This window comes from Clinocottus analis, unplaced genomic scaffold, assembly GCF_023055335.1.
Source record: "Clinocottus analis isolate CAN_PGR_092001 unplaced genomic scaffold, fCliAna1.0.p SCAF_16, whole genome shotgun sequence".
Classification (NCBI taxonomy): Eukaryota; Metazoa; Chordata; class Actinopteri; order Perciformes; family Cottidae; genus Clinocottus; species Clinocottus analis.
Window position 1 is genome coordinate 16511182 of NW_027175887.1, and position 23491 is coordinate 16534672.

Here is a 23491-nt window from a genome sequence, read left to right on the forward strand (position 1 = left end):
GTTACAAAAAAAAGATGGAGGATGGAAAAGAGAGCTGCTGTTTGGACAGAAATAAAAGGTCAGAGACTCGGGGGGCGAGGGGGTGAGCTGCTGTGTGACAGCGGGACAGAGGGGTGTGTGTGTGTGTGTGTCTGTGTGTCTGTGTGTGTGTGTGTGTGTGTGTGTGTGTGTGTGTGTGTGTGTGTGTGTCAGACTCACATGCTTGTGTTTAGAAATATTAAAACATGTACACGCCTTTATTTACTTATATTTTAGGCATATTGACATGTAAATTCCACTTACTGGTTAGCATCAATGGTACACTGTAATGAACACAGTTATATACATATAATAAAATAATAAAAACTAAATAGCAACTTTAAATATACATTGTATAGTGTGTCTAAAGTCAGTTAAGTTAAGTCTGGTTATTTAGGGGGCTTGCTGAGATGTGAATCTTTGAGTTTAAAAAGTGCTTTTTTCAAATAAAATTCACTTTCATGAATAAATAACTTCATATGATGACAAGATTGAGTTCAATGTTAAATATGACACGAGGCCGGAGCCTGAACGCCGCAGGACTGTGTTCGCTTGCTCCACTGCTGCCACCTTGTGGACTATTTCGCTCCCGCTTTAGCGCTTAGCCGTTCGACGTGAGCCTCGCAGGCTGCCGTAGGGGAGCAGCACCCTGTCGCCTTAGCAACACGTAGGGTTTGGGTCGTGAGCTGCGCATGTGCAGCATCGAGGGGTCTTCTGAAAACGAAAAAAAAAGAAAAACAACCAAAAGACGCCGTAAATCTCCGGGTTGCTGACTGAAGCCGCGATGGCGACGAGCAACCCGTCCGTGTTTCTTCTCACGGTTAACGGACAAATTGAGGGAGCGAACGTGAGTCGGCGCTTCCGGGTGTTAGCTTAGCATATAGCAGCTAGTTCCAACCGCCTTAGCAACGCTTAGCAACAATTAACGTAATGCGTTAGCGTCGTCGTGGCTCAGTTCTGAAGTTTGTTTTTTCGTTACTTCCGGTTACAACGGTGATATTTGTTGTGTGTTGTATTTCAGTTTCCAGAGTATGACAACTTGTACTGCAAATATTGTTTCGTCTACGGCCACGACTGGGCTCCCACCTCGGTGAGTAGCTTTGTGTTTTTAAGTCTCCTCCAGCGACAAGTAACGTAAAGTAGTCTGTGTAGAAGTACATTGTATCTCTGAATTACACGTTTGAATTTAAGTAAATAAACTATTATGGCTGGAATAATACTTGTTGTTGTTGTTGTTGTTGTTATCACGTGCTAAAGAAGAGTTTGTCTGGTTCTCATAGTACTCCTTGTCTCCTGTGCATCTGTCTCTTTAGGGCCTGGAGGAGGGCATCACTCAGATAACATGTAAAGGCCGCCAGTCTTCTCACAAATTAATATGGAACTTCCCACTGGAGACGACGTTTAAGAGCACAAACCCCTCCGGATGTAAGTAAGAGACACACAAACACACTCACTCTGTCTCCTCAATTCATATATTGACAAGCATCTCTGAGGCCTTTTTAGAAATCACAAAAATGACCTCACTCTTGTTCCCCCAGGGCCTCAGCTGGTGCTGAGTGTGTACGGTCCAGATGTGTTTGGCAACGACGTGGTCCGAGGCTACGGGGCGACGCACATCCCCTTCACACCGGGACAGTCAGTGGCACCTCCTCTACGGATCTACTTTCTCTTCCCATTTGAGTTTGACTATTGTTCCATTTAAGTGACTTGATTCTTGTTTGCGTCCTTTTCCCCTCACTCTCTCAGACACACCCGAACCGTCCCCATGTTTGTTCCCGAGCCCACGTGGAGACTTCAGAAATTCACGAGGTACGATGTGTGAACCACCGCCGCATGTTTGTGTGTTTATTCATCACAGCAGCTGATGACTCGTCGTGCCTGCTTGGGGGGGAAACGGGCAAATATTTACCGAGTCTTACTTGGGATCCAGTCCTAGTCCTCTACTTTGGTGCGTATTGTGCTCCTGCTGCTGGTCTCAGTGCTTTGAGAGAAACACACACACACACATACAAAAGGTATCCCACCAACACAGCAGGCTATTAAAAAATGGCAAAGGTGTACATCTTTTAGATGTCAACATTGGGAGCAGATTTTGTATTTGATCTGCAAAAGTGTTACAAGTAGTTTCTTTCTTGCTCGTGCCCTCTTCCTAGTTGGACTAATACCTCCATCTCTGTAGTTTAACGTGTTTTTTTTGCTCTTGTTTAGTTGGCTGATGGGGCGGCGGCCTGAGTACACAGACCCTAAAGTAGTGGCCCAGGGTGAAGGCAGAGAAGGTTCGTTGTGTATTTATATGTCTGTATTTCTTTCTTTTACATATTTTTTTACATCCCTGGAAAACAAAACTGTTAACAATAAATAAAACGGCATCTCTTTGAAGCAGACGTCTCTAAAATGGGTCTTAATAACAATATTATCAGGTTAAAACGCTTTAAGTGGCATTTTCTTTGCGTTGCAGTGACGCGGGTTCGATCCCAAGGCTTTGTCACCGTCTCCTTTCACATCATCACTAAAGACATGAAGAAACTGGGTTACGACACCGGGCCGCCGGGTCCGGGGAACACGCCGTCTGCCACGTCCGACTGGTCGACGGAGGAGCAGCCGCTCAACGCGTAGCGACTCCAGAGGCCGTTCGCAGACAAGAGATTCTTTTCTACTTTTTTTGTAAAGCTCCCTCACCCCAAAAGAAAAGAGCGACGCATCTTAAATGGCTTGTGCTGAATCCACAATAGTGCAAGGATCAATCAGAACACAGTGACTCCTTAAACGGTACGTTTGTTTAGCCAAAATAAGTGTATTTGAATGAGATTTCTTTTCATGTATTTTTAGATTGACTATTTTTTACCTTTTCTAATAAACAGCCTACCTCTGACACGTTCATGTTTGAATGCATTGAGCGTCGTACATCCACCACCGCGGCGCTTTCAATAACACACAAAGGACTCAGGCGCTGGAGTGACGGAGCAGAAGTGATACACATTTTTTTATTTTTTGAACCAGCGCAGCTACACTTGTCCTCCTCCGACCCCGCTGCCTTCGCTTTGTTTGTTTGTTTAGATGCCGTTAAAATACCACGGTGACTTTTCCTACAAAAAAAATAAACCCATTACACAGAATAATAAAGGTATACAGAGGAAACAGTATGTTACAATAGTACAAATGATAAATTATATTATACAGTTATAATGCCAACAGGTTGAGCACGTATCCGATAAAAAAAAAAAAAAAAAAAAGGTAAAGTAAAGAAAAAGCAGCCTGCTCCCAGTACTATGAGGAGGTAAATAGACAGACATGGAAAAGGTTAGAAGGAGGCGGTTTATGCATATAGAGACAGACGGTCCATCGGGTCGGTTAGTCCTCTTGATAAAAGCAGAGTGAATACAAAGTAAACACACAGGCCACATTTCACTGCACCAGAGCCACAGCTGTGAAACTTGCTGCCGAGGGATGGAGAGCGAGAGTTCGGCTGCAGCGACGTCCCACAGAGAGTTTCAGGAGCGCTGGACTTGTTTTTGTTTCATTGCATCCATAACAACCTTTTTTTTCCATAATCACCAGAGTGATGGTAAAACTTAAAAAAGGTCAGGCCGCAGTGAAATCAAGGCCGGTGAGAGAGTGACACGTCTCAGCAAGAATATCATGGTAGCGTTTCAATAAACAAGACTTTATTAGCAAATCGAAACTTTGCAAAAAACACATCAAGTCTTCTCTTCTTTTTTTTTTTTACTTTTTTCAACTCCCAATTTTTTTTGCATATATTTTAGTTGAGATTAAAAATGTTTGCTGGTCTGCACGCAAGAGTCATCCATTCATTCAGGACCCCCCTCCCGTCCGCCCCCCCAAGCATAAAAGTCATCATCACCACCCTCTTCATCATCGTCTTTAAAATCATACACACGGTTGGAGCTACCCCTCCTTTTTGCCTGAGAGAAAAAACGAAGGTCTGTGTTTAGTGGAAACACCAAAAGGGTCCTGCGGTGAAGCTATCATACCACAGCAGACCAGGAGGGGGCGCCAACGCACACCGAAAGGAAAGAAACACACCCCTTCCACAGTAATAACACTGGCAGTGATAAACAGAACCGAAGAGACGAGACTACAAGTGACCTAGGGAGAAGAATTCACCAGCTATATTTCATCAACCCACTTTGTTTCCTCCTCTCTCTCTCCAGCCGATAGAAGACAAAGAGACGCTCCACTCGCCGTCAGTACATGTGCCGATATTCAGCCAACAGTAACACTTTCTTCCACAAACTCCAGAACAAACTGTAAAATAGCTCTAAAATATAAAAACGCTTATAACAATGGATCCGTAGAACAGAAAACAAACGAAACAAAAGAAACGTCAGTGAAGTGTGACTCTACTGTTCAAAACTACTCAAAGTACGATACCCTCAGAAATCACAGTCGCTAGGACTTTGGTAACAGTTGTGCTTCTAAGAGAAGAGAATTACATCGCCTACCCATAGGGTGAGAAAAAACAAGAACTACGATGACAGAAAATAGACACAAAAAAAAGAGCGAGAGAATGAAGATGACACACAGCTCCATCTAACGAGGAAACGACGAAAAAAACTACAAAAGTAACCTGACAAAAAAAAGAAGAAGTAACAACTGCTGTTTACGCGACACGTCTCGCTGTTTGCTGCGGGATTCCCGGTGCTATGAATAGACCCATCCTGGAACAACCGTGTGTGTGTGTGTGTGTGTGTGTCCACCAGGTGATGTTCTTGTAGGTAGATTAGCCGCAGTAAATCCCCTCAGGAGGTAAACTGTCTTCGCGATACCGAGTGGCTGACGTGCTCTTTAAACCCGGAGCTTTCTTTGAAAACCATAGTAACACTCCTTGATATGTGGTTACAAACACACACACAATGCGCACGCACACACACAAACACACTCTCTTAAGGCTGCAGATGTCTTCCTCATCCCCCCCATTTTGACTTTAAACTACACTTTAGTTTCCACTTTACTGAGTGAGAAATGGAAAGAAAAAACAAACTTGCTCATTAAAAGTACACTTGGAAGCTAAACGTATCTCTCATGCAAACTGTGCGCACACGCACACACACACACACACACACACACACACACCCCGTCCCTTTGATCCTAGAAACAAACTAAAAAGAGGAGAAAAAAACTAAAAACAACTGTCCCATGATGCATCACTGCATCCATCTGTTCAGATAGCAGAATACTGATGACATCACAACTGATGTTTTTCTTTAAAAAAAAACAAAAAAACACACACAATGGGGAGATTTAGTGACGGTTACACTAACACGTGGCTGTTAGTATCAGAGCAGTAACAGTGCACCTGAACGTGAGCGCGCACACACACAGACGGACACACACACAGACAAAAACATTGCGGTTACGCATCTTTTCAACCCCAAGGACAAGGGGCTCACCCCCCCCTTTTTTTTTGATAAGTGTTCATTGTTAGTCCCGTGACCCCTGGAGGTCAAAGTTCACGTCGAGGGGGCGGGTTGGGGGGCGGGGTTAAGAGGTCCAAGTTTGACTGACAGGAAGTGACCAGACGAGAGCTGTGACTGAGTGGTACCGAAAAGACGAGGCAGCGTGTGTGGTACGAGCCTCCCTCCCTTAGCTAAGGTGTAACGGTGAGCCCAACAGTCGCCGACAGGAAAAAAAAAAAAAAAAGACGACAAAATTGTGCAAAATCCCTGCTTAGTAACACACACACACGCACACACACGAGAGTAGAAACACATCTGACCATCTCTCATCCGTACTCCAGTGTGTGTAAGTAAAACCCACTGGAATATACACAGTGTAAAAGTACTGAGATGTGCACACACAATCACACACACACACAATCACACACACACGCACACACACCGGCTGACAGGGCTTATAAAAGATTAGCTCTAGTGAAGAGATAAGATCCTGGCGTTAGTATGGTCAGACTGTCTTGTCACTCCACCACAGAAGAAGAAAAGGAGCCGTCCGAAAAAGGGGGAGGGGAGAGGAGTGAGGAAGAGGAGGTGAGTGGACACGAGAGGAAGGACATAGAGGGGGAGGAGGAGGAGGAGGAGGAGGAGGAGGGACTGGCTCCTGTAAAAACTGTAAACGCCCACTGCTACTCTGGAGGTCTGATGTCCTCGTCTCCGTCGGATCAGCGTGTAACATGCGGGGCTAGGCAGCTTGTAGCACGTAGCATTGAGACAGAGCGACGGGGGAGTGAGGAGCCAAGGAGTGTGTTAAGGGGGAGGGGTCCGGCTGAGACTACGACCCGGCTAGGAGTTGGTTATGAAGGGATAAACGGCATAAGACGTCTCCTTGTTCATCTTGAAGCTTCTTAAGGAGCCAAAGTGGAAGAGGGAGAGTGCGAAAGAGAGAGGGGAGGGAGGGGCTACTCTGGGGTGAGTCGTCCCCGCCCCCTCCCATCAGCCCCTCCTCCCCCCTCACAACAGGAAGGGGTTGGTGGTCCCGCCGGCCTGCGCCCCCCCGGTCTGGGGCGGCATGCTCATCAGGGGCTGCGGGATGGACATGGCCGCGTTCATGCCCGGGGTGGGCATGAACGCGGCCATGGGCTGCGGCGGCAGCGGCGCGGCAGAGACGGCCATGGGCTCGATGGCGCCGAAGCCGGAGGGCATGGGGCTGACCCGCATCTGGTTGAGGGTGGGCGGCGCCGGCTGGCTGACTTGGAAGGGGTTGGCGTGGGCAGCCGGAGCCGCGGCGGAGCCACCTGAACAACAGATAGACACACAGGTTAGAAACAGCAGGATGAGGACCGCTGGTGCAGGAGGGGGCGGGGCCAAAGACTCAGCAGTGAGAAGATCTCCTATCTGATACGTTTGATTTCAATGTTTTTTTCCTCAATTGACATCACATTTAAAGTCTTGAGCTCAAACAGGGTTCATGCACATTTTGACCAATAGATTTCCATGACTTTAAAACAAATGTTCATGACTTTAAACCACAGTTTCATGACTTTAAACCACACTTTTATGACTAAACATGGTGTAAAATGTGTGTGTAAACAGTAAAAAGTGATAAAATGTAGTATTTAAACTAACAATGAGGATTCAAAGCATACAGTAAACCTTAATTGACTCAAATGAATGAGAGACAATAGTTTGATTAAAAGAATAAACATTTATATAGATGCCTGTATGTATGCTGCTTATATTTTAAGCCTCTTTCTTTTAAAATCAGATTAATTATTATCAAACTCAGCGTGAATGAACGTCATGAACACATGAATATAACACATTTACAGGAATGTACTACACTTTTGGGATTCTATTTTAGTCAAGGACTTTTCCAGGCCTGGAAACAACCATTTTAAAAGTCATATTTTTTTCCCGTAAGAACCTGAACAAACGTCCTCGTGCTTTCTCTCACCTGTCGACGCCAGGAACGGGTTGACGACGGGCGGCGGCTGGGCCGGTTTGGTCACCAGAGAGTCCAGGTTGACCAGGGCGGCGTTGGGACCCAGGAAGGACTCCGGAGTCTTCCTGGTCGGGTTCGTGAAGCCGGACATGGACATGGAGCTGGGCAGGGGGTCGAAGAGGTCCAGGCTGCTGCTGCTGGCGAGGCTGGCCTGAGAGAGGATGGAGGCTCCGCCCCCGTCGCCTGGAGGGAGAAAAAAACAGTTCTATTGATAAAAAGAACAGTTACTGAACGTCTCTTTGGGGGAACGAAGACACAACACCGAGCCATCAGTTATGTCTCTATCTAGAGTTGAACTGCAGACTTGTGTGAAAGTTTATATTTGTGAAACTGAATACAGCGCGCTCACGTCGTACCTCCTAAAAAAAGGTCAAATAGATATTAGGAAATGTATTTCTTGCTCGGCGTGAACTCGCGAGCGCCCACGCTCTCGTTTAACATGGAAACTAAATCGGGCTGATGCAATAAAAAAAAAATGATCAGAAGACGCTTTTATGTGGAGACATCAGAGGCAGACAGACGACGTTCATTAATGCACTCGCACAACGAGCGCGCCGCGCCGGCAGCAACACACACACACACACACACACACACACACACACACGAGGAAATGGCAGAGATGAAAACGGTCTTCTCGGAACACAAACGACATCGCTGAGCAGAGCTCACGGTCAGACGGGGCCCAGTGTGGATTAAAGCCTTGTGAATCCTGTAGATTCCAGCGGATTCAAACGCAAAAAAACTGCTTCCTGAACGTCGGTGCCGCTCTCGCCGTGTGGTGACTTTGTGCGCCGGGTGTTTGTGTTCCCTTGCCGGGTGTCAGAGGTGCTTGCGTTGCCCAGACCCAGAGACGAGCGTGACCACACGGGAGTAAAGAAAAACAAAAAAGACCTGCGCTCACCCGCCAGCCTGAATGTGATCTTAAAGAGTGTCACAGCAGACCTAAATAAAAAGGGATTGGCTCAGGTCTCATGATGCATTTAGCCACACAAACATAAAAGCGGCATCACATTTCACCACAGCGATCACACAGGGACCAGACCGGAGCAAAATGCTATTTTTTTTTCCCCACCTCTCGATGCGATTACTGCAACATTTGATCGCAGTTTGCTCCGGCCCGGTGATGTTTACATGAAGAAAGACACACAGTGTGTGTCTGTGCCAGTGCAGAGATACAATATCTGCAGACTTTTTAGACACAAAGGCAGGGGGAGGTTGTGTGGGGGAGAGAGGAGAGAGAGAGAGAGAGAGAGAAGGGAGGGAACACAACATCATTAGAGAGAGACGAAGACAAGGGTGAGTACCAGTGGGGACAGAGGAGGAAGAACGCAGGTTGTCAAACTCTGAGAAGTCCTCTTTAGACGTACCGTTGGATGTATTGAACAGGTCAAAGCTACCTGAAATGGGACAACACACACAGACACACACACACACACACACACAGACAGACAGATGGAAACACAACACACAAGTACGAATGAGTATGGATAATTGGGTAAACTTATGGAGGAACATGAACACAGTAAGCGAAGTGAAAGCATGCGGATGTGCGGGAGCGTCTGTTGCTTTGGGCTCCTCTTGCAGAGCCAGCTGTTTATCAGACATCATTTCCATTTCTTATGAATAGAGGAGTCAAAAGACGGTAAACGTCCATGAAACAAATCTACAAATCAGAACAGAATCCAGACAAAGTAACGGAGGAACAATTGACTGGTGGATTTTGTGCCTGTGGACAAAACTGAAACTACTTCCTCCTTCCCCCCGGTGGTCACCTGTGTTGGAGGTCTTGGGGCGGGTGGCGGCGGAGCCCCAGGGGTCGGCGGCGGGAGTGGAGTTTGCCGCCCAGGGATCGCTGCTCTTCATGGGGGGGACAGAAGGATTGACCCCCCACGGGTCCACGGGGGCGGCTGGTTTAGGTGTAGCCCCTGTGGGGAGATGAGTGGTTTAAAAAAAAAAAAAAACTCCCCTTTCAACGTTTACATTTCCAGCTTTCCTCCCACGCCATCCTTCCCCCCGTCTCCCTCTCCTTCCACACTCCTTTCCTTCCCTGCAGGAATGCCGCTGAGCCGGCGGAGCGGCATTCCTACTCGCAGATGGAGAGCAGAGACGAAGACGCGCATACAAAGCGTGACACAAAACATATCATGTGATCTCACCACCCCCAGTGGAGAGTGTGCATTGTGTGCGTACCATAAGATTGCCAGGGGTCTTCCGGTGCAGCGGCGGCAGCACCGCCGCCCCCGACGCCCCAGGGGTCAGCGATGGCACCGGGCTCCGGGACGCTCATCAGGTCCATCAGAGAGGACTGGGGCTGGAAAGAGACGGAGAGAGAGAGTGAGAGAGACCAGGAGACGAGGAAATAAAGACAAAAAGAGGAAAAGGACGAATGGAGGAAGCGACGAGGAGGAAAGCGGCTGTTGCTCGGCCGTCCTCCTACGTTTCTGTGGCGAGATAAAAAACGCGAGCCATGTCGCCGTGTGTGTGTTTTTTTGTTTGTTCACCTCTCTCTTCTTCTTGGCCAGTTTTGCTGATTCTGGACCTCCTTTCTTACTCTCCTCCAAGGCCATCTGTAGTCGCAGGTCGTCCCCTCTGCGTATGCGATCCTCCTAAACATACACACACCAAGTAAGCAACACGTGTGCAAATTCTCTTTTTTTAGGTGTAGAAACCCCCCAAGACCCCAATAGGATGCTTTGTGGGTCCACACTGGTGGAGGTACCTGCTCTGCAGCCTCTCTGCTCATGGCCAGAGCCAGCTGCAGCTGCAGCTCCTCCTCTCCGCTGGTCTGGGGTCGGGCCTGCTCCAGTTCTGAGCCCGCGTTGGGAGACGTGGCTGAGAAAACACATCCAGAGCACACGTTTAACACCACAAAGAGAGAGAGAGAGAGAGAGAGAGAGAGAGAGACCAAGGCCCCGGACATCCTGTGTCTTGATACTCCACGAGAGAAGCTCAGCTGTGACAATTTAAAATCATACAAAGAAAGTGTGTGATACGTCTTTGTAGGATTTAAATTGATTTGAAGAGTAAACATTTGAATTACACTCACACTGTATAGAAAATACTGTGTGTGTGTGTTTGTGTGTGTGTGTGTGTGTTAGGGATTAGGCGACTGTTCCATTCAGTTTATTGGATTAGACCAGGCCATGTGGCAGTACAACAAAAAAACTAAAAAACACACAAGACACTGCACGCCATGTTACCACACACACACACACACACACACACACACACACACACACACACACACACACACACACACACACACACACACACACACACACACACACACACACACACACACACACACACACACACACACAAAGTGACCGTTTGCCTTTTGAGTTTTGAAACAGCGGCTTTCTCTGTTTCCGTGGGAACCGTAGCGTGGGAGGTGATGAGAAGACGCGGTGACATCACTCGAGGCACGAGTCTCTCCTCCTCCTCCATCGTCACCGCGCTCCGCTTCACCGCTCATCAGCAATGCGGTTCTGTTCGGTTCTGTGCAGATTAAGTCAGAAGCTGTTGCGTGAGACGTTGGGCCGGACGCTTCCTCTCACTCGTTCTCTTGAGTAAAAGAAAAGAGAGAAAGCGGTTCCCTCCGTCTCCGCTCCACCCGTCACGGACCAGTCGGGACATGCCGCCCGCCGCCGGAGACACTCCCAAACGCATACTCGCTCCGATACTCGTTGCACCACGAGGACTCTCGTGTCTCACGCTACATCATCTTGACGGCGAAGACGCCAGAACGAACGAACGCCGCCTCGAAAAAAAACAACAACAACAAGCTACGCCGACGCAGCTCTGACTGGAGGGGAAACACTGAAGGCTAGTTTCACTATTAACTTCAGACGTTCTCTGTAAACAATACAGAGTAAATGTGCCACATCACATGTTTCCATGATGAGGAAACGGTACATTTCACTCTTTGACATGCTCTTTCCGCAGCTCAAAAGGACGGGCCTTCCTCGAAACGTCCGCCAACTTAATACTTCATCGTTTTGGGGATGTGCACGCATGACAGCAACACGCTCAAGTCTCTTATGTGGTGATTAAGTGACAGCGTTACAGCGTCACTCCTGCAATTCTTAACACTGAAACCACTAAGTCCGTCTCCTCTCTTTCCTCCCTGACTCCTTGCTCCCTTTCTCATCTCCTTTTCCATGTCTCCAAGACTCCGTTTCCAAGGGGGAAATGACAAGAACGAGGGTAAAAGGTGCGTTTGTTTTCTCCGTTGAATCGACTACAAGTCCCCCCCACCCCCCAGTGGTGCTAAAACCTTCACAGAGACAATGAAACCCTGTAAAACCGGCTGGGAATATATAGTAGGAAGCAAAACCAGATTCATTAAAGCTTCATGATAAACGACTACAATAAGTGACAAGCAGCATGGCTTCACGTTCACGCTGCGAACACAGATGAACGCATCATCGTCATGGGGGAAGATTGTATGGCGGAAGTGTTCATTTTAAGACAAAGTGGTGTCTTTCAGACACATTTGCCGATATCTTCCACTAATACGAAGACAAGAAGCGCACCGACGACGGAGACTAAACTGACCAAAACACAAAAACACAGGGCGCTAAACTTTTTGAGTCAGAAAGACAAAATAAACGAAACTTAAAGCCAACAAAAACACACCCGTATCTCGCCCGCCGCTGTGGGAATGGACCATATATGGATAATCACAATGTCTTGACATTCCTCACAGACATACAGCTCGTAGAAAAGAAATGCATTTAAAAGAACGCTTTCTGGGTCATTCTTCTGCCAGTGTGTGTGTGTGTGTGTGTGTGTGTGTGTGTGTGTGTGTGTGTGTTGTTCAGTCTTGTTGTTCCTCGTGTCTTCATCCTAAATTACTGACACACAGAAGGATTAGGTGGAACCAGATGAGTGATGCCGGTTCTTAAACACGCTTTCTTGTTTTCAAACACTTTCAAGGCATTTTGTTGTTTAACCGAGAAAATGTTTCCCAGACCGCCTGGAGGATGAGACACGACCAGAGAGGATGAATGACAACTAAACTAAACTCTCCTCCTGTATTTACACTTTGGAGCTCGATAGAGAAAATACTGGGAGCCCTGGAGCTCTCAACCACAGACACATACACAAACACACACACACACACACACACACACACAAACAAGCACGCAGTGTTCGCTTGGAGGAACTGAAACTGCTGAACATTCAAGTTAACTTGAATTGACTCGCGCTGATCTTTAAAAGCAATCAACGGTTTGAACCTTTACACAGAAAATTAACGGCTTCACTGAACGAGAAAAGCACCTCGGGGGAAACTACATTCTTGGGATACATTCAGGTGTGTCAACAGACACAGAGGTGTAGCTGTGTGTTGGAAAGGTAGACAGAACTAAACAGGAAACCAGCACGCATTACGGCCTCGATGGAGCACACATCTGACCGTTTAGATGCTTTTCGGGGGAGTGGGGGGGGGGGTCGTTCTAGGTCACCGACAGTCAACACATGCCGGGCCCGTTCATTCACACCCCGCCTGCACAACAATACTCGAAAAAAGTTCAGACTGGAATCCCAAAAATCCCCCCTGGTGGAAACTCCCACAGCGCAGCCCCCCTCATCCCTCCTCACTCCTATCGGCCCGACTCTCCTTCAGCTTTCTCGACTGATGACTCAGCTGCTGGAGCTTCCGCCTTTGAGCCATACACTCAAAACGTAAGGCAGGAATGCGGACCACAAAAGCAACAAAAACAATTACCACAAGGCTCCGTGCGACACGAAGGATCCACACATGAGGCTCCGGCCTATGCGTGGATCCTACGCAACAGGCGAAACACACACATCAATAGGCATACACACACACAAACACACACACACAGAGCCATCCTGCTATGCACAAAGGACTGGGGGGGTCGGAGGATGAAAGGACAAGAGGCCGAGGTTCACTCTTTTCATTTCAACTTCTCCATTCTTCCCCTGTGTGCGTTACACCATTTCCTGACCGTGATTTCTGCTTCTTTTCAGCGCCCTCCCTCCCTTTATCTCAACTTTTAGGTTCCAATTAAATGGTGTAGGAGAAGGGGAAATGAGTCCTATTAGATACTCCAACACAACGCCAGGTATAAGGCTCGTTCCTAGCTTTGGTGAAGACATAAAGCCTAAAAGGGCAGGAGCCCAACATGCAGCGTCATCACACACTTCATTGACAAAAAACAGACGCGTCTTCTCCGTTCCCTCGTTTATTAGCGGCCTGGTTTCACGTCTTTCTTCCCATCATGCATCTCTTCTTCATCTGACCCCATATCTCTCTCCCTCACGTGTCTCTGGAGGAGCGAGCGAGCGTATCATTGAAAAGAGGAGCAGATTCCTCTGTCATGTGGATGATAGAAGCTGGGGGGGTGAACTCTGCTTCCTCTTCTGTCTGTGTGTCTGTGTGTGTATGTGTGTGTATGAGTGTGTGTGTGTCCGTGTGCTGAGGAATGCAGGACTGCAAGCCAGAGACAGAACAGGGGGAGGGGCAGGTTTTCAGGATGTAGGCCAAAGTTACACAAACTAGGACTCAGAACAGAATAATGGGATATTTTCTATCTACATGTGGAGCTTAAACACATGGGATGAGCTCTGTGTGTGTTTGTGTGTGTGTGGCTACTATGAGATAATACTCACAGCCATGGTAGGAGGCAGGTGAACCCTCTGACCGGCCGTACTCTTCGCTGTAGGAGGTGGAGAGGTTGGGCTGAGACGAGCCTCGGCCAAAGCCCATCTGACTGCTCCCTGTGGACACCTGGGCCATCCGCTCTTTGGTCTTCAAAGCCTGAGACCTGGCGAGACGACAAAAACATTTAGAAAAATACCGGCGAAGGATCAGTCACGTTGACTCAAGTCGAGATTCTTGTCATTGTGAGAGTGACGTCAGTTTGAGAGATGAAGTCTGTTTCCATTAAAAAAAAAAACAGCCTGAGAACCGAGCTTTGAGAAGGTTTCCAATTCTAAAATGCCAGAGCAGAAGCATTCATGAGGATTACACATGCTGCCAAACAAACACCCCTCTGGGCAGAATCTGGAAACAGACAGATGGATAAACAAATGAATGGCATAGAAGCAGGAGACCGTGGCAGGTGTGATGTTAAATCACTTTCCAAACTCAGTTAATCAGCAACATCTTTAAGTACAGGCACCAGGTCGACGTCGCTCCACTATATCTGTACGTAACGAATAGTTAAGGCTCTGAATGTTGAATATTGACTGTTAAGCGACTGCAACTGTAAAGATATTTACTGTAAATGGCGATGGAAAAAAACATCCGAGGAGACCGTACCGTGACCAAGACCTAACGGTTGCTTGGAAAAAAGTACTCAAGAGATTCTTTGTATTAAAGCGTCCCATTCGGCTTTAATGAAATGGGACACGTTGAACGCACGAGTCGGGAAGGAAGCGGTGCCAAGCTCTGGTGTGGTTCGGTTAGAAATTGATACGAATTAATTAACATTCAGACAACTTGCTGGCTGCGTGCGTGCGCGGAGGCCATCTGTCTCTGCGCTCTTTTAAGTCACGCCTTTAATCGTCCCCGCATCCCAAAAGCTCTGACCTCTCCCCTTTGAGCCGCTCCTCGTCCTTGAGGAGGACCACCAGCTGCTTGCTCTTCTCCCGGACGTTGATGCCCTGGTCTTTGCCGTCCCGGTCGATGTACTGGAAGTCCTTCAGGGTCTGGATGGCGAAGATGTTCTCCTTGCACTGCAGCGCCACGCGCTCTGAGCCCGTTTTGATCAGGTAGTCCAGCAGGGTGAGCGCCTTGTAGACGTGGCGCCAGTTCTTGCCGTGGTCGTTGAGCCGCTTCCAGATCATGCTCATGATCTCGCTGAAGGCGACCACGTTGTAGGTGAGGTCAGCGATCTCGGACATGAGCGAGGATGACGGGCCCCAGGGGTCGTTGGAGGTGGACTCGCGGACCTTCTTCTCCGCGTCGGAGTAGTTGTTCACCATGTTTTTCATCTGCCGGCGGATGGTGGAGCTCGGCATGGCGGCGGCGGAGGATGGGACGCCGGCGACACTGGCTACAGACGGGTGTAAAATGTGTGTGTGCGAGTGCGTTATCTGTCTGTGCGCCTGTGTCCTTTCCTCAAGGCACGGCGGTGGCGGAGTGTACGTGTTAATCTTCTAGTGTGCAGGTGTGTGCGTTTGTGTACGTGTGTGTGTGTGTGTGTGTTTGTATATATTATGAGGCTTCTCCAGGCCAGTGCAGTGTTCCTGAGTCCTCCAGAGCGGCGTCTGTTAAAACCATCTCCAAACGCACAGTGCTGGCTGCACACATGGCCGCGCCATCACCTGGGACAGACACACACACAAAGAGACAAACAGGTTAGAGGCAGGAAGAGAAGGAAAAAGGAGACGTGGGGAAAAGTAACAGAAGAGGAACGAGGAAAGTTTGGCTGCAGCCAAACAGAGAGACTTCCTTGTTGAGCTGCCCACATGTGAGCATGCCAACAGCTTAGCATTCGTTGTAGCACTGTGATAACATTGGGTTTCTCTTGAACAGATGCATGCAGACAAACTCCCTAAGTCAACACTGCTGATGAAAAGAAAACTACTGTTCATGAGTGAGACAAAACAGAAAAAAAAGTAGTATTTATATTTTAGACACCGTTTTGATTTCAATTACGATGAAAAACATCTGGTAAAGTCTCAGGTCGAATCAGATTTCCTTTCTTGAATGTGTTGTTGTAACCCTGATTTCAACACCTAAACAATAAGACTGCTATTCGTATTCATGAGAGCAGCTGTCGTGCTTTCCTATTTGAAACAAGACAAAACAACATGTTTCATACTTTCACGCTTAGATAAGCTCTTTCCATGTGCTCACAGAGAACCTGCCTCCTCCTTATCATGCAGGGCCACGGCGTTGGGACCAACAATTGTGTTTTCATACACACACACACACACACGTGTTTGCACAGCAAGAGATTGCGGTGGTTTGTCAGAAGGACTTACTGGACTTCTTTTGTTCGGCTTGTTCTTCGTGTCTTTTATATGTATGTATCTATATATAGATCTATCTCTCTCTCTATCGAGAGATAGAGAGATAGATAGATAGATATCTATATATAGATAGATAGATATAGATATAGATATAGATATATAGATATATCTATAGATATATACACACACACAATGTTACCACCAGACAGACTGTGACACGCTTGAGTGAAAACACAATTGTTGGTCACACACAAGTGAGAAACACAAGATCAGTGGGAACCAATTGAAAGATCCATGTCATGAAAAACATCAAAATTATAATCAATAACGCACAATCGCTTTTTAAGAAGAGACTGTCTCACAAAATAACAATGTCTGAGTCACAGTGGTCCACTGTAACAGAAGTTTGAGGACGCTCCGATCATTATCTGACAGTTTTTAATCTGAATAGTTTCATTGATGGTCTCCGTTTGCTTTAAAAGATCTTGTGTCATCCGGTGTAAAAAGGGAAAGCCGGCATGTGGGATGCGTTTGTGACACACGTCAAGCCAGCATGGCGTCTAAAAAACACAACTAGGGCGACATTACACCGGCTTCGTTTGGTTCAGTACCATGCAAGACGGGGTCTCATGGAGAAAAGGGGCTCAGAGAGAGTGGAATATGTTAAATAAACCGCTGCCAATTCCTAATATCCCTTTAATCTCTACATTTCAAGACTTAATATACAACTCTGATGTGACTGATGTGAAACTGATGTGATACCACTAAAACTAGCTAAGCTATTCTTAGCAAAAAAACGGATTCAAAGTTTTGTCGACTAATTTTCAGAATGACTTGAGCATCATTCTCAGACCATTTATATTTGAATGAGGCTTTTTACAGCAGGTCAATATTCCTGTGAAGGGATGCCACGACAATGAGTGAGTAAAAAAAACGCGTTTCCACTTTTTGGTGGGTGGCGGAGGAGATGAACCATTTCCAGTTTGAAGATGACTACCAGGAGCGACTGATGACTCCTCTGTTCTGTTGTGTTTCTACCAGATCAGCAGCCCAGCTGTTAATCACTTCCTGACACACACACACACGAATGGAAAGTGTGTGGAGACGCACAGCTGTGCGACCTACACTAACAACCATACGCAGACTCTCTTGAGCATGGCACAATAAGTCACTTTAGTGTGCAACATAAAGTGCCAAAACAGCCATTTCCCGTCATACGGGCCTTCTGGTTACCGAGTAGTGTCCCCAAGTCGATTCCAATGAAATACGATATTGTAATACGGTTTGAGCACAGATGCAAAAGGAACCACAAACGGATCTCCTCGGCTTGATCAGTCAGACTATTACATTTATCTACATTTATTTATCCACACATTTTCACTGCACACACACACACAAATCCCCCGCTACTGTCATGCACCACATTGACGTCAAAAGAAAATGTACAAAATTTAGGTTTTTTTAATCTTTTGAATAAATAGCAGCGTAGCTCTTTTCGTGCCCGCTGCGTCTCTCGTGAGACCCAGGATGACTTATCCTATTCAGTAATCTGATCCCTGCACCAGGCGTGCACCGACATGCCCCACAACCTAATGCCTTCACGAACAGAGGGAGAGTGTTGGGACTGATCAGCAGTCTGTGCGGACTCCCTGTTGAAAGCAACAGTTAAAATGTTGCCCTTCAAAAATAGAAGCAGCAAGTTGTACTTTTACTAATGCGTCTGTATGAGTGCGTCTCAGGGGGGAGCTTCCTGTCTAGCAATGCTTTGGAAAGACAGCTTGGGGGGGGGCCGAGGAGGAGTGTATGTGCCGAGTTGGGGGCAATTTCCCCCCCAAAAAAAGGTTCCCTCGTCACCCTGCATCCGCATGAATGCAGCTCAGACCTAATGACACATCTGCTGCTATAATCACCTATTCACCAATGGCAGACAGGAGGAAGAGAGGAGAGTCTGTCTTGTCCATCCCAGACCTCCCCCCCTTCACACCCCGGAACAACCCCCACCACAAGACACCGCTGGCCCGCCTTTCTTCAGCCCTTCTGCGCTTCATCACTCGAGCGCCCAGAAGAGGCGACAACGACACACAATACTTTGTGTGTGTGGAAATGAATATTCACGTGTCAACACAGCTCCATCGTGTCTGAATGATGTCTGTCATGACGCCTCGTTATGGCCGTAAAAATCCTTTGGTCTAGGGGTCGACTCATGGACGCTTCAGATGAACACGCCCACCTATGAAGCTCTCCATGGACACCCTCTCAGTCTCCTCCTGTCTGTCTGTCTCAGGTTGAAGAAATTTGAAAAGAAATTAACAAAACTGTCTAAATAATGACATTGATTCGCGCCGGTCCTCTTCCCCGCATTCATAATTATACTCGTTATGATTAAATTAGTGCTCCTGCCCATGAATTATACTTGTGGATATGTTTGCGATACAGCCTCACGGCAATCCTGGGAAACTACCTTGGAAATGTACATCATTACAAAACATTAAACACATAATCTCCACAGTGAATTAAGACAATAGGCCTCTGCCTCTTCTGGGAATATTGTTTTGAACCACAACAAAAAGCAATAAAATGTGATTAAAAAAACGTTTAAAGTAGCTATAGCAAAATAAGGCACGAGATGTCCGTGGACAATTTTACTCTACGTGAAAAAGAAAAGTGATCCAACAGTCTCCTTTCCCATGCAAACCTAGCAGCAAAAGTCCCTCTGTATTAGAAAGTGAATAAAAGAGTATTAAGCGCTATTATTTTTTAAGGATATATAGAATGCATAAAACAGAGTGACGACATGTCGATCTAATGTTGCGGTGGTGTTGCATTCCTCTTCACAAAGGGGAACAACAAGACCCGATCAGCATGGCTATTATTGAGGCGGATCACATCATTTCTGACGGGTTTGTCGCTACCTGTAGAGCCATGTCAGCCATCAAAAATGCCCGATTGCACTTGTTTAAAAAACACTGGAGCCTCACAGCGTGGCGAGTGCCTGACCTACACATGAACTGCAGAACAGTGGACGACAGAAACTATACAAATACACTAATCACATCGGGGTCTGAAAAAGCATGAAGGATTCTTGTGCTGATTTCAAAGTGTTGAAAGTAAAGGAAATGGTATGTATACTATTATATATAGTATTTCCTCTACTGGCAACACTTTGAAATCAGCACAAGAGTCCTTTGCTCAGCCAGATTCATGCTTTTGCACAGACCACATCCATGGATTGAGATAAGAAATGTCTGGACGGTGGACTCAAGTGTGCCATCTGACGCGGGAACACAAGACGCCAAATCCATTCCGCGTATGCAGTGCGCCAGTATCTGGGTGTGTCTTGGCTAAACCTAGGTAAACTGTGATTAGCATTAAGGGTTGAGGAGCAGTACGCCGAAAACAGGTCTACCTTGCCAGGCCCACACAACGAGAGCAAAGCTGATCTGTCTGGAGATAGAAGGCTTGCACAACCAGGTGCCTACATGTGGGACAATATATGTGTGTGTTAAAAAAGGGGGGGGGGAAGGAGAGCGTGTGCAACAGCGTGACATCAAGTTATCCAGCCAACTCCTTCCCCGTCCATGTACTTCTTTTGAGCTCCATTTGAGTGCAACCACCAGCAACCTACACCAGTAATTAATCCTCATCCCGTCTGCTACTCCTACTTAAGTTCCTCCAAGCCAAACCAGCAATCATGTCAACTGTAGAAAAAGCAAAGCACAAACATGCCTTCTAAAAGTATGTAAAGTGAGTGTAAGAGAGGAGGAAAAGACACCTTCTGATCAGTCATGTCCCATGTCCGATATCCCCTCACCCTCCTCCCTTCTTTTGTCGTCCTGTCTGACCGCATGGGAGACAAAGCCAAGTCAGGGAAGGGAGGAGGCCGGTGATGATGCGTCTGTCACCCAGTGTGAATGACATCTCACCCCGACAATAGACAAAGCCCTGCCCCTCTCTCTCTCTCGGGCCACGTTCACAGGAGCTCAGTGCGGCTCTGAATGCCAAGCTAGCACCTTAACACCAGCCTCTCCGACTATACCCACGAAACCCGTCTACTGTTTTGTGTCTTTCTGCCTCCCTACCTGTCAAGCTCCCTCCCTACCTGTCTAGCTCCCTCCCTCCCTACCTGTCTAGCTAGCTCCCTCCCTCCCCACCTGTCTAGCTAGCTCCCTCCCTCCTTCCTTACCTCGTTAGCCGATAGGAAACGGAGCGGAGTAAACAGACAGCGCCCACACTGAAGAATTTCCCGAAAATAAATCTAAATAAGTACAAGACGTCAAGTTTTGCCGTCATGACTCACGCTAATGTGATCTCATTCAGCAGCGTCCGCCTTCAAAAGCATGTCGCAACGACAGAGGAGACAATACAATCAAGTTACTCCTAAAAAAAATAAAATAAACAAACAAAAGCAACGAAAAAAAAGGGGAACGAAATCACTGCATCTCATTGAATCGATGTGATTGATAGCGCGCAAGCTAAAGCAGCGTTAGCTGACATAAGAGACGTTATATGTCTTATTAATTGACTTATAACGCCCTCGTTGAATTGCGACATAATTCTGGGTTTTGCGCAACGTCACTTTTAAACCCAGTCAGCTTGTTACCAACGGTTACCGCTAACTATTAGCGAGCTGAGCGCGAGCTAGCGAGCCAACGGACGTTAACTCGCTCGCGCTGATTTAGTTCATTCGACTCGGGCGGTTGGAAGAAAACCAACAAAAAAGTGTACGAATCAACTTAAAGTTTGTTTTATTAAATATTACATCCCACTTTTATAGCCTTGCTCCTAAACACAAACACAAGCCGTTGATTAAAGTTAAACTTAGCTTAAGGAAGGGAGAGAAAAAAAGTTGGACCGAAGCTAGCGTTGCTTTAAAATGCCATATCTGGTTTTAATGGACACATTAAACGGATGAACGCGAAGCTTTCCCGTTTATTAGATCCGCCACCGAACTCGCAACTATTCGGCGGGTGTTTTTTTCTACGTTAAAACGTCCAAAACTAGCGTGCAACCTAAGCTAGCTGGCGGTGCTTTAAGCTAGCAGCGGAGACGGGAGACATCACCGAAGGACACGCAAAACAAAACAACTCCACTGTCTTCAAAAAAGCCGACGGTAACTTACCATAGTACGCGTTGGGCTAACGATGCGCGGGGGTCGACTGGTAATCCAGGAGGTGTGCGGCCCATAAACGGGTTCCGATAAATCCAACCGGGGAGGATGGTGGAGAGGGGGATCAAAATCAAGACGGAGTACTATTTCTTTTTCTTTTTTTGGAGCTTGTTGCGCCTCCGCGAAGCTAGCTAAGTGTTGCTAACGCTGAGCCAGCTGAAGCTACACGTATCTCCTCCTCCAGAACATGGCGGGCGGAGAGGGAGGAGGAGAAAGGAGGAGGAGGGAGGGGAGGAAGCCGGGAAGGGTGTGACCAAGCCGGGGGAGAAGGACCGACCGCCCTCACTGGATGCCGTGTCATGTCAGCCGGTCGTGAATGTAAATGTGCAGCAGCACAGTCCTCCATCGTGATAATGCACTTATCTAATCCCCAAGTTTCAATAGCACATGCAACAGGGTGGGCCCTCCTTCTGAACAACAGGGTTTACTTTCAACACCATCTTTTCCTTATCAAAAATACACTTTCATTTTATAAAATATACTTGTACTGTTATCTGGTTGTTATTTGCCGTTTGTATATTTGAACTATGTCTTGATTATTGCATTATGTTTATTGTTTTTATTCTTTGTCTATTTTGATAGTTGTGCAGCTTTCGCCTGGTCAAATTCCTTGTATGTGGTAAGTACTTGTCAAATTACAAACACTTTTCTTTACTTATGCTTTTAAAAAAAAGTCCCTGTGTGCCTGGACTGACCTCTCAAGTAAATCAGGTTCCTCCCGAGGCCACTTGTGCAGTTTACTTTCCTTTTAATGAAAGTTATCAACCACTAAGGAGTCAAATACGTAGGCTCAGTGCACACGCAAGTCATGATTTTTCAATGCCAACCATAGCATCTGTGTGTGTGTGTTACAGGTGTGTGTGTGTGTGTGTGTGTGTGTTACAGGTGTGTGTGTGTGTGTGTGTGTGTGTGTGTGTGTGTGTGTGTTACAGGTGTGTCTATACAAGCTACGTTGCAGGACAGCATTCCATCACTCAGACTGTTTCCAATGTGTCTTCGCAACCATCTCAGTCATTTCATAAAACACAGGACGGCTCATTTAAATTCAGTTCTATAAATAGAAAGGGCTCCCCGGTAAAGTGTACAGTGAGCTATGAATAGACGTCTACGTGTGCAGATGGGGAGCGTGATGCCGAAACATAAAGTTGCCAACACCTGCCCTGCAGTGTGTGTGTGTGTGTGTGTGTGTGTGTGTGTGTGCGTGTGCGTGTGCGTGTGTGTGTGTGTGTGTGTGTGTGTGTGTTTAGATTGGATGTCTGCAAAAAACTTTATTTTGGCTCACTATTAATATGCTGTGTACATTGTAGCTGGCAGGAACATTGTATTTTTGGTGTTTCTCTTTCATCCACACTCTGTACATCTCACACGGAGCTTTTCTCTCGCTCTCTCTTTTTCTCCCTCTCTCTTTCTCTCTCCCTCCCTCCGCTTTGTTCAGAGCACAGGATGAGCCGCAGAAAGCCTAAGCCAATTGTGTTTGGTCGGTCTCTGCGCGAGAGAAAGGGAAAGAAAGACGGACTCGGACGTCATGCTGCGAACAGGCTGTTCAAACAATCGACCACACACTAGTTGTGTAGCTTGAAATAGACGAGGGCTGACGTTGTTGAGCCAAGATGCACCCAGCACCCTGATGACTGATTATCTACCAACTTCAGGCCTTCACCAGACAAATAGATCAGTGTCTTTTTTCATATTACCCAAACTTTTTCACTATGGATCATGCTTTTCTTTTCTTTTTTGACTGTATTTCCAGGAATCACACACTTAAAAGCATTCGCGTTTAAAAGCACAATTCCTGGAACACGTGGAACAGTCAATATTTAGCTCAGATACGATGCTGTTCAGAAGAGGATTAAGTAACCAAAGCTGGGTTTTCATCCACAACACCAGAGGCGACAGGAGGAGGGCATTGTGTCATTAAATATGTTTTTTTCTGCAGCTGAA

General features: G+C 46.9%; 3 protein-coding genes across 8 annotated transcripts in view; 2 read left to right on the forward strand and 1 right to left on the reverse strand.

The window, feature by feature from the left end:
- The first annotated feature begins 680 nt into the window (after positions 1–680).
- On the forward strand, positions 681–2890 carry b9d1 (B9 protein domain 1). The gene is made up of 7 exons (XM_068579150.1): positions 681–865; positions 1040–1108; positions 1332–1443; positions 1557–1653; positions 1765–1827; positions 2227–2294; positions 2477–2890. Exons 1-7 carry the CDS (start codon positions 803–805, stop codon positions 2632–2634), a joined length of 630 nt encoding a protein of 209 aa, XP_068435251.1. The 5' UTR covers positions 681–802; the 3' UTR covers positions 2635–2890.
- A 78-nt stretch (positions 2891–2968) lies between these two features.
- epn2 (epsin 2) lies at positions 2969–21803 on the reverse strand. 5 transcript variants are annotated; one of them, XM_068579144.1, is made up of 10 exons: positions 21503–21803; positions 14996–15732; positions 14074–14228; positions 10154–10266; positions 9936–10040; positions 9625–9745; positions 9207–9359; positions 8739–8831; positions 7387–7617; positions 2969–6727 (listed from the first exon to the last, which is right to left on the reverse strand). In XM_068579144.1, exons 2-10 carry the CDS (start codon positions 15424–15426, stop codon positions 6444–6446), a joined length of 1686 nt encoding a protein of 561 aa, XP_068435245.1. In that variant the 5' UTR covers positions 15427–15732; positions 21503–21803; the 3' UTR covers positions 2969–6443. The 5 variants fall into 5 exon arrangements, with proteins under 5 accessions (XP_068435245.1, XP_068435246.1, XP_068435244.1 ...); XM_068579145.1 differs by lacking the exon at positions 21503–21803 and adding an exon at positions 20681–20959; XM_068579143.1 differs by lacking the exon at positions 21503–21803 and adding an exon at positions 20567–20959.
- Positions 21162–23491, forward strand: part of grapa (GRB2 related adaptor protein a) — a 29879-nt gene continuing 27549 nt past the window's right edge. For both annotated transcript variants that reach the window (XM_068579149.1, XM_068579148.1), the window contains exons 1-2: positions 21162–21493; positions 22133–22169. The gene's annotated coding sequence lies outside the window, so the exon portion shown is untranslated. The remainder of the gene's footprint in view (positions 21494–22132; positions 22170–23491) is intronic.

What these genes read in the sequence shown, in the direction of transcription:
- b9d1 (XM_068579150.1), top strand. Translation starts at nt 803, where the DNA reads ATGGCGACGAGCAACCCGTCCGTGTTTCTTCTCACGGTTAACGGACAA. An exon ending in GACAAATTGAGGGAGCGAAC is followed by an intron (nt 866 to 1,039) that starts GTGAGTCGGCGC and finishes GTTGTATTTCAG; the next exon opens with TTTCCAGAGTATGACAACTT. An exon ending in CCAGGGTGAAGGCAGAGAAG is followed by an intron (nt 2,295 to 2,476) that starts GTTCGTTGTGTA and finishes TTTGCGTTGCAG; the next exon opens with TGACGCGGGTTCGATCCCAA.
- epn2 (XM_068579144.1), bottom strand. Translation starts at nt 15,426, where the DNA reads ATGCCGAGCTCCACCATCCGCCGGCAGATGAAAAACATGGTGAACAAC. An exon ending in AGACCCCTGGCAATCTTATG is followed by an intron (nt 9,360 to 9,624) that starts GTACGCACACAA and finishes ATCTCCCCACAG; the next exon opens with GGGCTACACCTAAACCAGCC. An exon ending in CCCGTTCCTGGCGTCGACAG is followed by an intron (nt 6,728 to 7,386) that starts GTGAGAGAAAGC and finishes TCTGTTGTTCAG; the next exon opens with GTGGCTCCGCCGCGGCTCCG.